Source organism: Triticum dicoccoides, chromosome 6B (genome assembly GCF_002162155.2).
Source record: "Triticum dicoccoides isolate Atlit2015 ecotype Zavitan chromosome 6B, WEW_v2.0, whole genome shotgun sequence".
In the NCBI taxonomy this organism is placed as follows: Eukaryota; Viridiplantae; Streptophyta; class Magnoliopsida; order Poales; family Poaceae; genus Triticum; species Triticum dicoccoides.
The window spans coordinates 712,688,506-712,703,433 of NC_041391.1; the positions used below are offsets into that span (position 1 = coordinate 712,688,506).

The window sequence follows — 14,928 nt, forward strand, 5'->3', positions numbered from 1 at the left end:
GGTAATAACGTAGAATCAATACCATCGTCCAATCCAAGGACATCTAAATTTTCCCTCTCAGTTTTCCTACAGGCACGACAGGCAGTCGGGCACCACACTCGATGACATATTAAATAAGAAAGTGGTGTCCACGATATCACCGCCGCCTAAACACCATCAGCCAAAGGCAGAGCTTTCAACTTGCAGAGCCACTGACCGCAAGAGCCTTGAGAACGGTTAGACCACTATACATCCTCACGACAAAACCTTAGCCATGAACAACCATCCAATAGAAAGAACCCACACGGGCCCATCGTCCCTATGGACCCATAAAAGCCAGATCTGGAGGAATGACCTCTAAGATCCAGGTTCACTTAAGCCCACCTCCACGCTACCACAGAGCCTAACGAGAAGTCGGAGATACCCTTCGGCGTGCGGGCAGAAGGTGCACAACCACACACCATGGGGGCACACCGTCCGGGGAGCTCTACACCGCTCGGCCACGACAGCCCCTCAAAGGACGCCCCACTGCACCCCGATGGAGCAGTCGTGCTGCTTAGGGACGTCGCAAATCTGGGGAAGACCACCGCAGGGCTCGACCCAACCCATGTGTTGTGATTTCCACGCCACGGCAGAGAGCAGCCCCATGCCGCCAGCGCCACAGGATCCCCGGCATTGGTGATGTGGTGGGTTAGATGAGGGGGCGAAGTCTAGGGTTCCGGGGCACCCTTGTGCCGCTCCTAGAGCATCACAAGAGCGAGAGGGTGGGGACTCTCTTTTTTTTTTGAACACATTACAGAAGCAAGCGCTCATATACACGCGCATACACTCACCCCTATGAACGCACACACACACACCCTACCCCTATGAGCACCTCCGAAAAATTGAGCCGGCATATAGGCACCTCGTCGTCGATGGGAACGTCTCCTCTCACTGAATGCGCATCATCAAAAATCCTGAAATAAATCCAGGAATAAATGCGAGCACCAGGATTTGAACCCTGGTGGGCTGTGGATACCACAGTCCCTCTAACCATCCAACCACAGGTTGGTTCGCGGGTGGGGACTCTCTTCACCTTCCACAGATGATGGCCACTTAACCAATCTGTTGTTCATGTGGATGGTGCCGGTTTATGTTGTCGAGACTGTATGCACATATCTAGTAAGAAATCAATTCAACATACCAAACTACGTGCCCATGCCATGCATTATGCAACGAACTTGAAGACCGTGATCGCCTAGCTTCCCGCCTGGTGTAGCGTTCTCTTGCTATTCAACCTCTCGCTTCTTCATCATTGGAGATTTCTAGAACACCCCGTTGCAAAATGATCTCCACAACTCAATCAAGCCCGTCATTTTGTTGCTAATCCTATGGAACATATGGGGTGCATGAAATGCCAAAGTGTTGAACAATCTGGTCTCGTCGGCCAAAGAGGCCTTACCTACAAGTTGATGTTGCATTACGGTGCGGCTACTTCTCCTTGAGATTGGCATGACCCTATGAAACCCTCTCCTTTTTAGTATAAAGGAAAACATGCTCATGTGTTGCAATGGGAGAAACAAGTTATCACATGGCTAAAGACCTTGAGATCCAACATCCTCTATTTCAAAAAGGCACATCACTTGTTAAGCCACATATACTCCTTCCCGCCCTCGTCAACGTTGTCCTCGGTGTTCACCTGATCACAACGCGTCCAAACATGATAAATCCCACAATGGTGAGCTGCACGGGTCTGCTCTCTGTGAACATACCCCCTTCATCTAAGAATAAATTAACAAGGTAATTCTTCATCCCTTGAAATTATAATGCTCACCTTTTGTGATACTCTCAAGTGGCGTGTTTAACTTGGAAACCCCAAAGTCACCGAGGTTCCATTGCTCGATGGCATGAGATCTGCATGAAGCCCGAATGGGAGGTTATCTCGTAGACGAGACTCTGCAGGCCATTATATGTGTTTGGTATAGGAAGATGCACAAAGGATATTGTTAGTGTTCCTTGAAGTTACCCATCCATTAGCACCTTGAACCCGTCGTGCACGACGATCACATTTGTATACGAAGGGTGCATCGACTACGTTTCCATTGAGATGGTGGGATGGTATGTCCTCTCGTTCGCAGGTCCTACTTACCTTTCAATTCCGAGTATAAGGCATGGCGAGCACGCCGTCGATAGATGGGGAAAGGATCGGGGGGAGGTGACGTCCTTGATGAGGTTCCGCATTATCTCTTAGGACACAGACATCGAGGTCTGATGCTTTAGTCGTGTTCCCTTTAAAATCTACAGAATGGAGCGTGTCTCCGATCTATACATGCCAGAGGGGGCCTCATGGTAAGCCGGCTTCAGCGACCGCATTTGGTCGTTCCACATGATGCATGCAAACACGATGCTCGGTCCGCAGGATCCCGGCAGGTCCTGGAGCGCATTGTCCTCCATGTGTGAGATGGATTCTGCAAGCTCGTCGCAGAAGCTTGTTGAGGAGATGAAGGATCTTGTCCAGTCCAGGATGCCCCCTGACGTCGGACACCAGAAGCGCGACATGGGCGTAGATGGAAAACAACGATTGGTGCGGCGGTTTTCATTGACGAGGCACTTTGTGAGGTGGGTGGCAAGCTCCGCCAGACGAGAGGCAGACTACTGCAACTTCTTGCTCCGTCCGCCAACATTGTGGAATCCATCATAGCCCAACACAGAAAGACATGTGATGTGCCCGATCGCTTTGCTAGAGCTTATTGCACCTACCATGCAAGCAGAACTCCCTCCCGATCATGTCCAACTCAAGCTCGATGAACTGGCTGGCCTTCGGCGTGTGGTGGCCGAACATCTCGCCGATAATGGATGCCGACTATGTCAACTACTTCACCTCTGCGGGAGCACTCATGTGCAACGGCGCTGGCCGACCTTGGCGACATGCGCGACCGGCTGTGTTTGCTTTAGGCGCAATAGAAAGTCGCTGCCATGATGAGTTCTTTCCACCGTGAGATGCACATCACGCAGTCTTTACTTTGCTTTTCGGCTAGACACATGTACGCAGGCTCAAGTAACTTCAATGATTCTTCACGTAGTTACGTTCATATAGGAGTACTACCAAAAAAGGCTTTTTGCCCCGTTTTATATATAAAACAGCGACCATCATACAACCGAAACATACAACACACCCAAGGCAATATAGAAAGGCGTTGATGATCAGCAACACTACCCCCAAACGACTCCAAGCAAACAAAAAAAGGACAATGAGCATCGCTAATGGATGCGATGGAGCCCTCAACTGTGAACAAGCCACTGCCAAGAGATGAAGCTGAATGCCAACGAATGATGAGCTCCAAGGCGGTGGCTACAAGAAGGACACGACGCTGGAGCGCCGCCATCGCCCGGTTCAAAGGATCAAGATTTTCACCCGGAGCGACACAGAGGATTGGGAGCAGCCACGACGACGCTTTCAAAACGGGGATGACGCCCACGGGCGCTGCCACTATGGGTCTGGCCAAAGCCAGGCAAGGGTTTCCCCCGGCACACACCATCCACCTCCGAGTAGGATGCGAACAAATGTGAGAACACTCTACGGCTAACACACACGCAACTAGGCAGTACTTGGCCAGTTAGATCGATATTTTCCTACAGCTAGCACACGTGCAACTCGTTGACGGCAGGGCCGACTCTGGGCCTAGGCGCGAGGGACGACAGCTTAGGGCCAAGGCCTGCCGGGGCCTCAATATCGCCTATCTGTGGGACGTAGACGGCAAGCTCTTCCCCGTCATCCGGCTCCATGTCGCGCACGCAGCAACTCCCACTCGTCATCGGATCCATCGGCCAACGTTGCGCTGCTGATGTCGCTCGCCATGGATCGGAGGGGAGTGAACGGAGAGAAGTGGAGTGGAGTGGGGGTTGACTGTGATTTAGTGTTCATCTGGGTAGGGATTTATGTGCGGTCATGGAAGATATTTTCGATGTGATTGATTGATTCCTTTCGTAATATTCTTTTTGGAATATTTGATGATACGTAATATTTGTGTCTGATATTCCTTTCTGTAATATTTCTAAAGTGATGTGAATGATTTGTGTAGATTTGGAATGTGGAGATTAATGAGAGATTGAACGTCATTGATTCATTCCATAAAAATGTTACCACATATAGCAAAGATTGGTCTGATTTAGTACTTCCTCGAACATACCATGGCAGCAATTATTCATATTCCAAAAGTCACGGAATATACCATGGCAGCAGACATTTTTCTTTTGGAAAGTAATGCTCGAATTCCAAAGCAAGCTCCAAATCGGCCAGTCTATAAAAGCTTTCTCCTATCGATCTATAGCTGCATCGAAAGGTACGCATCCGAATCAATCAATCTCTTAGGCCAAGTAACTAATTGGAGTCCTAACGATCCCCCATGGACCAGGCGGAGCAGCTGGTGGCGAAGGCAAAGGAGCTGGTGGCGACGGCCACGAAAGAGTTGGCAGCCCTTGCGGCCGATCAGCAAAGTTGGACAACTCTATCGCAGGCAGAGGTTGAGACGGCCAAACGGCTCCCGGCGGCAGTAGAACAGCTGCTGGCAACGGCGGAAGAGGCCGCTTCGATGGCGGGCGCGTTAAGGAAAAAGATGGCGGCCAGGAAGAAGGTCACGCCAGCAGGACCAGGGTACGTTCTTCCAGAGGACCTAGCCCCAGCCCCGGCAGGAGAATGTCACCAACAATGGAGAGTAAAACATTTTGCTGATGTAACTTTTCGTTTGGGTTCATCTTTTGTTTCACTTAAATTTCAGACGATTCAAGATCGTGTAACTTCTCCAAATGATCAACAGCAAAGCAATATAATTGTAACACAACAGAAGAAGCCAACAAACACCATCGAATTATAAAACACAAATCACATAATTTTTAAAACATTTCTGGTGCGCGCACACACACGGTCAATTCAGTACACTTCAACCACACGGTCAATTCAGTACACAACCACAGGAAGCTTATTCAACACAGCAGGGGGGAAACCAAGGGAATAAGTCCAGCCAGAATTTGCACTTGATGATGGTATTATTCAGTTGGATGGAAGCTTTTCTTTGAGATAGCTGAGAACAGCTTTCGTTCCTCGCTCCAGAACAGTCCGCCTTATGCTGTACAAGAAAGCAAAACGAGGCTGGTCATATTTTTCCTGCCCAACAGCTTTCCTTTCCCCCCTCCCCTCAAATGTAAATTTTGCGTTCAACTATGAACCAATAATATGTTGTCATTGAGAGATCTCTTTTTTTTCTTTCCATGTTGACTCTACAAATTAGATATAGGACTGCCAAGGTTGTGTAATCGTGGATCTTGTGTCAACATAGATCCATCACAGAAAAAGCGTGAGGATAGATGCTTACCTCCTGAGGGGATTTCCATCAAGTTTGAGCACTTGCAGGCTAGGCTCAAGCAGACCCTGCTCATAAAAATCCAAAAAAAAATAAAGGTTTATAGCATTTCAGCGAGAGATAGAGAAATAAATAATTTAGGAGTAGGGACCACTGTTTGTTACTCCCTCCTTCCCAAAATATAAGGCGCGATTGACTTTTTACGGTCTTTGATGCACGACTTTGACCACTAATATATATCAATGTATATGGATTGAACATGTATAAATGACATCATCGTATTTGTCTTGCAGAACAATTTTATTTCATATGTATGTACATTAATTTTATAGACATAGAATACATGAAAATTATAGTCAAAGTTCCGTAACGAAGACCAGAAAAGTCAAACCGCGCCTTATATTTTGGGCAGGAGGGAGTATAAAATTTAGACATGATGGTATTTTCAGGATTTCTGCAAGCAACTATATTCTGACTTGTAACTAATTGTAAGTGTAAAAACATACATACCAGCTCAGCTGGAAGCCTTGTTATATTGTTGTCTGAAAGATCTAGCTCGATGAGAGCAGTAAAATCCTTAATACCCTGTTTAAGTGCAGAAATGCATATCAAGTGCTGATTGTAAAATCAGAAAACAAACCTTTAAACCCTGATAGTTACCTCTGGTATGGTTGAGAGATTATTTTGACTGAGGTTCAGAATGCGTAGATGTTTTAATTGTACAAGCCCAATAGGAAATTCCTGAAGTTTCATTCGCCTGTTCATATATAAAAGAAAGTAAGTTCTATAAAATGGTTTCCGTAGCGTAAATGCTTTGCATATTTTCCATCTATTTTCCAACCTAAGATAGAGTTCCTGCAGTTTTGGTAATGAAGAAACCACAGAAGGTTCACTCAAGGAGGATGTATTGCCACTTAAATCCAAAACTTCAAGTTTTGATAGAGACTCAAGATCAATGGACGATATCTGCAAAAAGAATTAACTGATGTAAAACACAATTGTAGATTTCCATGTCAAAGTTACTACTTCCTCACCTATCCATTTTGTTCTATAAGACAATTCTAGTCGTATTTAAGCTATGTGTTGCCAATTGCCAAGAAAAAACAACAGCCATTACACGGATATTTGACATGGTATTCCAGTTAAGTTAAGGGTATTATATAGAAATAACGTAAGAAATTTTGCAAACCAATGACAAATGATTGATAACATGAGACACGAGTAGAAGTATAGAATAGCTTTAATTGTTGAGCCAACAACTCTTGTAGGTTCAACAAACATCGATCAACTTCCAAAATTGGTTATCTCATTTATTTTCACTTTATGGCATAATAATTCAATACCAACACTATGCAAGACTGATACTCACTCTCAACAAAATTAGAGAGAAATAGACATTGGACATCTATTCGTTAATAATAAAACAGAATGTAAGCGTAGTACGACAAGATCATTATATTACCTCTGCTAGAGGATTATTGTCCAGCTTTAAGGAAGTGAGACTGGGAAGGGAGGAAACAACCATGCCAGGCCACTTTTTTATCTTGTTATTAGACAGAATCAAAGCCTGCAAAAAAAGAAGTGGAAGATAAGAACATGAATTAAGTTGAAACCTTCATATACAAAAAGACCATGCAATTAAGTTAAACATCATTAATAACATAAGGGTACAACTCACTTGAAGTGATGAGCACAGGGACAACTCATTTGGCAGATCTTCTATCAAGTTCTTCGAAAGATCAAGTTTCACCACATCACTTGTCTCCCAAGCTGCAGGGGGTACATTGGGCACACCAAGACCACTCAAATTCAACTCCTAGCAAAATAAATTGACATCAAATCAGGGGCTACAGTCAGAAAATCAAATGATCATTTACTATACCAGAACTCAGCTACTTGGGTTTCTCAGCTACTCTAAAAAATATAATAAACTCATAGGCAATGTAAAAGAACACATCACATAAAACACAACAGAGAGTTGGTTACTTCTATCACAATGGCTCTGAATTTGATCCTTGAATGGTTCAAGATCCATGTGAGAAAGTTCATAGGAAAAGGTGATCTACCTTCTGGTATTGCAAATATGCTAGTAAAATAAGCTAAGTACCTTTGAAGATACAGATAATCGTCTTGCTGCAGAAATCTGGTCATCTTTTGTTGGGGTGGTTCTAGACCCTGATGCTGCAGGAGAAATGTGTTTAATACAGATTTTTACTGATGTTGAAGCAGTTCTAAATGCAAAGGCATGATGTTACAGTTACATGTATGAGTCGGCACTTTCAGTTACCTTCCACATCAGACGAAAGGCGGCTTCGCAGATACTTCATCAATGTTGATGTTGGTCCAGAAACCAAAGAACTGAAAACCAACATGGATTAATATGATGATAGCTCTATGTAGAAGCCTAACAGACAGTTTTTACAACGTTAAGAGTACATGACTTGTAGCATACCTACGAAGTGCCCTCATAGGATTTCCACTAAGCAGAAGCTTTCTTAGGGTTGTCATTGTACCTTTAAATTGCAGGCATACATTAGTGTCCAAAACTATAGTATTTGGTGAGAGAGCAGCACACCATGTACTCGGCTCTTATTACATACACACACGGAAGAATTGAGCATTAGAAATCATCCAACACATATACAAGACACCAACGCGCAAGTGTTTTCGTGCACATGCACACATAGAAATCATAGCGGTGCAGTGTATCCTTATGAGTGATCACATTGTTAACCAAAAAGGCAAACAGCAGGAATGGTACTACAAGAGATAGCACTGCACAACACAAAAACCTACCTAGTTCGGCTGGCAGGCCGGATAATGCGTTGTTTGACAGATCAAGAAAACTGAGCTTGAGTTTGCAAGCTCCCACAGGATACTCCTTCAGCTGATAAAAACAGTAGCATGTTTATTAAAAAAAGATCAACAGAATATGACCTTTACTTTACGTCAATTCTAGCATACTGGATACCAAGAGTTGCATTTTTGGTCACATGAATGTTCAGTGTTCTCAATGCTCTCATAACGTTAAGTTAAGATCAATCTTTATGTTAGTTATTCGTATCATGACAACTTCCCACATTTCCCTTGGAGATGTAGTAAGTAAGCTAATTAATGAGAGATCAAAACGAGGACTATACAGGTAAGTCTATGCTTCCAAACTGTGAGGAAAGATTATTTGGCATCATGGAACAGATAACTGCTGCACTATATTCACTACATGCAACTATAAATAATCAGTAGCTGAGCGAAGAAGGAACTCAAACTAAAATTGGTTGAATGATGCAAAATAAATGTGAAGCAGTGGAAAAATTAGAAGACCATATTGACAATTCTGTCATGTAACGAATGGAATAAAACCTGATTGGAGTGAAGATCAAGTGTTCCTAATTTTGATAGCATGCCAATATCATCTGGTATTGTCGACAATAAATTATTTCTGAAACAGTACAAAGAAACAGAGTTAATTTACATCATAAAAAATAGTTCACAATAAGGAAAAGCGCAACTATATTCTGAAGTCGTGGTAGATAACTAACCCCATGTAGAACTCAGCTAGAGAAGAGCATCCCTTTATGGAAGAAGGAATCGAAGTTATCTCTGATATAAAAAGGTTAAAAACTGTCACTGTTAATAAACTGATGCTCATACACATGACAACACATAACAGGGAAGATTAACTCACTGTTCTGGTGCAGGTCCATTCGAACTAATTTTGAAAGTGCTCCGATACTAGCTGGAATGGTCGTAAGTTGATTTTTCGCTGCCAGTATTTAGATGGTAGTTTCAGGGAAACAAAAACTAGAACTAACATTTATATTCAATAGTATTATGGTATTGTTGCATACCAGCATTCAGCTCTGTGAGCAGTGTCCATGATGTGAACATATTTTCTGGAAGTAGCACAAGCTTGTTTCCCTGACATTTTATAGTAATTTAAGTTTTTTGCGAACAAAGGTCAAGCAGCCCAAGAAAACGAATATTCAACTTTAAGTTCAATCAGGACTTTGTACCTCCAGATCAAATTTACTTAGCTTGCAGCAACCAGCAAATTCATCTGGTAATCTGGATATGTTGTTGTTTGATGCCTGCATACAATGCAATATATTAGTCTGTGTATGTCCAGACTAGAGAATGAATCAAGTGATATAATTCAGTAATGATCAACTGCAGATTGATAGAAGCCCCAAAAAACTATTGTGAAAATAATAAATGCATTGACTACAGTTTACCTTGAGTTCTGACAAGTTCATGCATCTGCCAAGGCTAGCTGGCAGCTCAGTGAGGCAATTATTTGAGAAGTCGACCCTGCCCAAAAACAGTGGCGCATTAATACAGAATATTTAACATATCAGATAAAGTTTTGGGTTATGTGCTAATCAGCAACATTTAAAACCCACAAAAATTGTTGTTGTGAGCCCTATAGTTAATGCCACTGAATGACAAGATTCAGCATTAATGTTGATTCTTAGGTAATTGTGATTCCAAAGAATGGACAAATCTGGAGTATAGAGAGTTAGACTGGGGGCCCATAAGTCTTTCAGCATCACAATACATGGTGGATAAGTTGTTATTTTCAACGGCACAAACTGCACGGTATAGATGGAAGTAAATAAATGTAAAGTGAACAAGGAAGAGTACATAATGGACTTACTTGACTAAAGCAGTAGCCAAGCCAACTTCGTCGGGTATAAGTTTTATTTGATTGAACGAGACATCCAATGATTTTAACAACGGAAGGCTTCACAGAATAGGATTGTCATGAAGTTAGACAATAATAGTATAAAGGGTCTGCATCTGCACTGAGATGACAGGAATAGGATAATCCACCACATACTCTCCAATGGCTGCAGGAACAGAGGATAGCTGATTGTGGCTTATGTTTAACACGACAAGAGAAGAAAGATTCCTAAGGTCTTCTCTCAACACTTCCAGGTTGTTATGAGCCAGTATGAGCTTCTGGAGGTCCACTCCCTGAAATTCAATCAAGGCATGGTTAGCTTGAACTCATTGTACAGTATAGCTTTTGCACATAAGAGGCACCGAGTACGCAGCTTACCTCCCACCATTTGTCGTCCAAGCTGCCCGTGTCCAAGTTGTTGTACACCTCCCCGGGCACCTCGCTGAAGAAGGAAAAAAATACATATAGAGGTTCCGTCAGTGCGACGATAACGGATACAGCAAAAGACAGGACAAACATTACACCTAGTGTATGAAACAGGGGAAACCCATGAACAAGCTCCATAGGCTGAACATGGGTGACGATACACGATTCATATTCGGTCTCTGAGAACGCCGTGACGTTAGAACGTACTCCCTCCGTCCCAAAATGTAAGATCATTTTTCACACTATCAGTAATAAGCACAACTACAGTTTCAGCCAAACTCTGTTTCTACTCCCTCCGTCCCAAAATTCTTGTCTTAGATTTGTCTAGATACGGATGTATCTAATACTAAAATGTGACTTGATACATCCGTATTTAGATAAATCTAAGACAAGAATTTTGGGACGGAGGGAGTATCAAACTGAAGGTAATAAATACTACTGCAGTAGCAGGAACAAGGAATCTGCCGAAAATGGAGCTCGCAAGTGGGAGTCAGGCTGCGCAACCATTTCGGCGTCGGTTGCGGCGGCTTCCGCGAGCCGGCGAGGAATTAATCCCACACGTTTACACTGGTGGAATGAGCCGCGTCGCATCTGAATCTGGCGAAGTGGACGGCGACCAAGAACGACCAGTGGCGAAGTGGAACGGATCGAGATCCGGCTCTTTCGAACAAACAGATGGATGATGGGGGATTTGATTTGAATGGACTCGACCGTACCTGAGGGAGCGGTTGGAGAGGTTGAGGGAGCCGGACTCCCTGGCGGACTTGAGGATCCGCTCCATTCCCGGCGAGCTTCCGGCGGGCGGCGGGCGGCGGAGGACGGCCTTCAGATCGCCATTGCAGCAGCAGAGGCAGAGCAACAGGCAGCAAAGCCCACGAGGCCCAGCCGCGAGCGGTTGTGGGAGGCAAACAAAAGTCAAGAGGGTCCACGGCGCCTCTGCTTATGGCCGTGCGATTCGCTCGCACCGATCCTGCGCCCACGTTCAATGGTCACGATGCGTTCCAGCGTTTGGTTGGGGAGACATGGAGTGGAATGAACTTTGATTTAGCTCACCGACTATTGCACACAAAAATACTATGATGATGATATTAAGGCATCTCTGACCTTCAAGCCGGACACCGCATCCGTTCGTGGACACTGATGAGGAAGCCGGCCATCCAACCGTAGTCATGAATGTCCGGTTACATTTCGAACGAAATTTAATGAAAATAAGCAAATTTGAACAAACCAACCAATTTTTGTTGAAACTTGAATAACTTTTACATAAACTCGGATGGTTATCGTCTAAACCGGAGCACATTCATTACATTCTCGATATATTTGAACTAGACCCTATTCTAACCTAGTCCAGATGATCGTCGAAGCTCGTTTCCCACGTCTTGTTTTCCCCATGTCCGACAACAAGCTCATTCTACACCCGTGAGCCTTAGGAAGTGAAGTGCAGCCGGAGGGGTAGACTACCCTTCGCCTTCGCGAAGCCAAGCGACTAATCGGTCGACGATGATCAGCCCGCCAAGCATAGCTTCCACGGGAGGGGGAGAGTAGAGGCCGTCGTGGGACCCAAGCACCGGCGATACCCCATGGTCTACTCTTCCTCATTGTATGTGGTGCCCGCGGACGTGCCGACTTCGTCGTCGTGGCACGGCCTACGTGGAGCTAGCGATGTCGTCCTCGTCCTTATCGTAAACTTCATCCATCACCTCATCGATCTCCTTGAAGGCGGTTTCTAACTCCGTCTGCCGAACGTGGGACCGCAAGCGGATGTCACGGGCAGAGCGTTAGGGTAGGAGCAACGCCTCCTGCTTGTCCACGTCCACCGTGATGTCCATGGCGACGGCGAGTTACTCCTCCGCTTTCACGCCGATGCTCGTCGAGGAGGTGGAGCTTCTAGGCCTGGTCGGCCTGTGCCTACGGGAATGCGGCCTCACGTTATTCGAACGCCATGTTGGTGTAGTGAGCACACGCCTCCCCGTGCTGATGTCGGCATGGTTCGGTGAGGACGGTGGCGCAGGCTCATTGTCGGTAGCCTCTTCCATTGGCCCATCCGCAACACTGGCCGCTGGTGAGCTCGGCCGTCTATCGGCCTGCTAGTCGGCCACAATGGCAGCGATCTCCTACTTCTGTTTGGACGAGAGTGTGTCCCACGGGATTTGGAGCTTCAGAAGGCCAATCTACTTGCCTCTGCCGTAATTCCTAGGCACGTCGGACAATATCATTCCCTTTTTGAGGTGACAACATGTTTTACACGAAATTGTGTCTCCCATCTGCAATGTCTCTAATTGCTTTTTTTTGCGGTTTCACCATGAGTTCCGGCTTATAGCAATGGTGACTATATCTTTATTGCGCCATTTTTCAAGTCTTGAACCACCGAAGGTTGGAAAAAGCGGTAGGCGTAAGCGAGGCGGTTGGCCTTCACCTAGTGCCTAGGCGGTGCTTAAGCGGCCTAGGCGCGGCCTAGGCGGTAATATAGTTTTACTATCAGGATGTATTTGCGAGTATTATATGTGTGTAGATATTAATTTAGGGCAAATAAATAAGTTAATTTCCAACCACTCCCATTGGAATATGGTTTGTTTGCTATACTAGTGCAATATGGCATGATTCTTCACTTGGGTAGACAATTCCTTGCTTGCCCTGCCTAGACTTTCATGTATGCCCTAGGCGAGGCGTTTGGCCATCGCCTAGCGCCTAGGCGTGCCTAAGCGCCTCCTAGGCACTGCCTTTTTCAATAGAGCGAACTAGTAAGATGAAGCATTACAACAAGTCAAATCAATCAACCATCAAGGTATATAAGGTTGGACATCATCCTACTATATAGGTTTTATGTTTTCTTCAAGTGAAATCGGTCATATACTCGTATACAAGGTTGTTCTGGGGTTAGTTTTACTCTAAAAACGAAAACAAGATAAAAACGAAAACGAGATGAATGTGAGTTGCTCGATTAGTTGTAAGTATACCATGTAGTTCATTCGATCAGTCTTCTTTTCTACGAGGGTAGGAAGGATTCTCTTGCAATGACAGAAAGATAACTATAACTATTAAGCCAATCGATTCACATGACAACTTTATAGCACAAATTTTCCTAATAAAGGATAACACATTAATATCAAATGATACCGAGTGTACTGCCTCACCATCCCAATACTCAAAAAGAAAACTACCATCCCAAATGATCTAATACGGATCAATCACGGTACATGTAGTATGGGGTCGAACTGCACCGTCCACACATCCGCCATCAATCTGTCCAAAATGGCGCTAGGCACGGCCATGCCCCTCGCCACGACCTGGTACTTCCGCACCTTGAGGGGTGGGGTGCAGACCCGCTGTGTCATAGGCGCGCTGGTGGCCAATGTGACACCACGGTACGACACATCCACGTAGGTGCCGGGCTCGAGGCACGCGTTGTGCATGGCGTTGAAAGAGGCGTCGACCTGAATGGTCACATTGAACTCTACATGTAAACCGGCCCTCGTCTTCGCGTCCAGGTCAGACACGGAGTCGATCTTCACACAGTAGAACGACAAGTCCATGACGACGAATAACACAAATAAGACAGATGCTGCAGTTAACATTAAGCAAATGACCGCCATGACGGCCGTGTGACAGCATCTTTCCTCTTCTTGCGGATGCGCCGGCAGGTTCATGTTTCTCCATTGCTGTGCCGGTTACATAGTTTAGATCACTCTACCATGCGACAAATTAAGTGTACGTACCTGCAGCCACGCACCCTTAGCATGCAGGTTTAGGCCCGGCTGAGTTTCCCGTTTTCGGTTTGTTTGGACCGAAAGGATCGAAAACCACACCTGAAATTGACTAAAATCAGACAAAAGTTTGTGAGATATTAAAATCATTTAAATTATCGTTTGAATTCAAGTGTTCGCAGCTAGATATATATATATATACTTACCCGCAAAAAAAACTAGACATATACTAAATTCACTAAAATTTGGGCGTTGTCTTGGACTCTTTGGACCATGCATAATAAGATGGTGATTGAGAGGTTCTTTCTCGGACGGGCTTCTGACTTGATTTTCAAATTCCTGGCGTTTTTGCAGCATTGACACCTGTTGTCTAGGCAGCGCGACCACGAGCAGTTGGGATTGATGATGGACACGATGCATGATGCCGCTTGCGGACTTTCCTCGCAGCAGGCGCCCTAAGTCTATGGCCATTTGGTGGTCTTTTTTCTTTATTTCTTTTTATGCCTTTTTTGTGCCTGTTTGTGCTGATGCTCCAGCATAATTTTCTGTTTTCCTACACTTAAAACTCTTGTATGCAAGTGGTTGTGGCTTTATTTATAAAGCGGAGCGAAAACCTATTTCAAGAGAGAGAACTAGATATATAAAATATTTTGACCAATATATAGGTATGTGAATATTTCGGTGTTTCATAGTTCATAGTCCATCTCGGTTGTCCACATTCGCATACATTATTGACTCCAGCCACACGTCCTTGGAGTGGCCACCGCCGTCTTTGGACCGCTTGAGCACGAGGTCGAAC

General features: G+C 44.8%; 1 protein-coding gene across 1 annotated transcript; it reads right to left on the reverse strand.

Annotated features, from left to right (window-relative positions):
- Positions 1-4,803: 4,803 nt before the first annotated feature.
- On the reverse strand, positions 4,804-11,311 carry LOC119325262 (plant intracellular Ras-group-related LRR protein 6-like). The gene is made up of 21 exons (XM_037599001.1): positions 11,142-11,311; positions 10,378-10,441; positions 10,156-10,292; positions 9,973-10,059; positions 9,551-9,626; positions 9,332-9,406; positions 9,167-9,236; positions 9,004-9,081; positions 8,858-8,918; positions 8,679-8,757; positions 8,115-8,205; positions 7,771-7,831; positions 7,606-7,676; positions 7,426-7,499; positions 6,997-7,134; positions 6,781-6,885; positions 6,160-6,284; positions 5,979-6,075; positions 5,829-5,903; positions 5,331-5,386; positions 4,804-5,084 (listed from the first exon to the last, which is right to left on the reverse strand). Exons 1-21 carry the CDS (start codon positions 11,204-11,206, stop codon positions 5,009-5,011), a joined length of 1,761 nt encoding a protein of 586 aa, XP_037454898.1. The 5' UTR covers positions 11,207-11,311; the 3' UTR covers positions 4,804-5,008.
- Between the last annotated feature and the right edge of the window lie 3,617 nt (positions 11,312-14,928).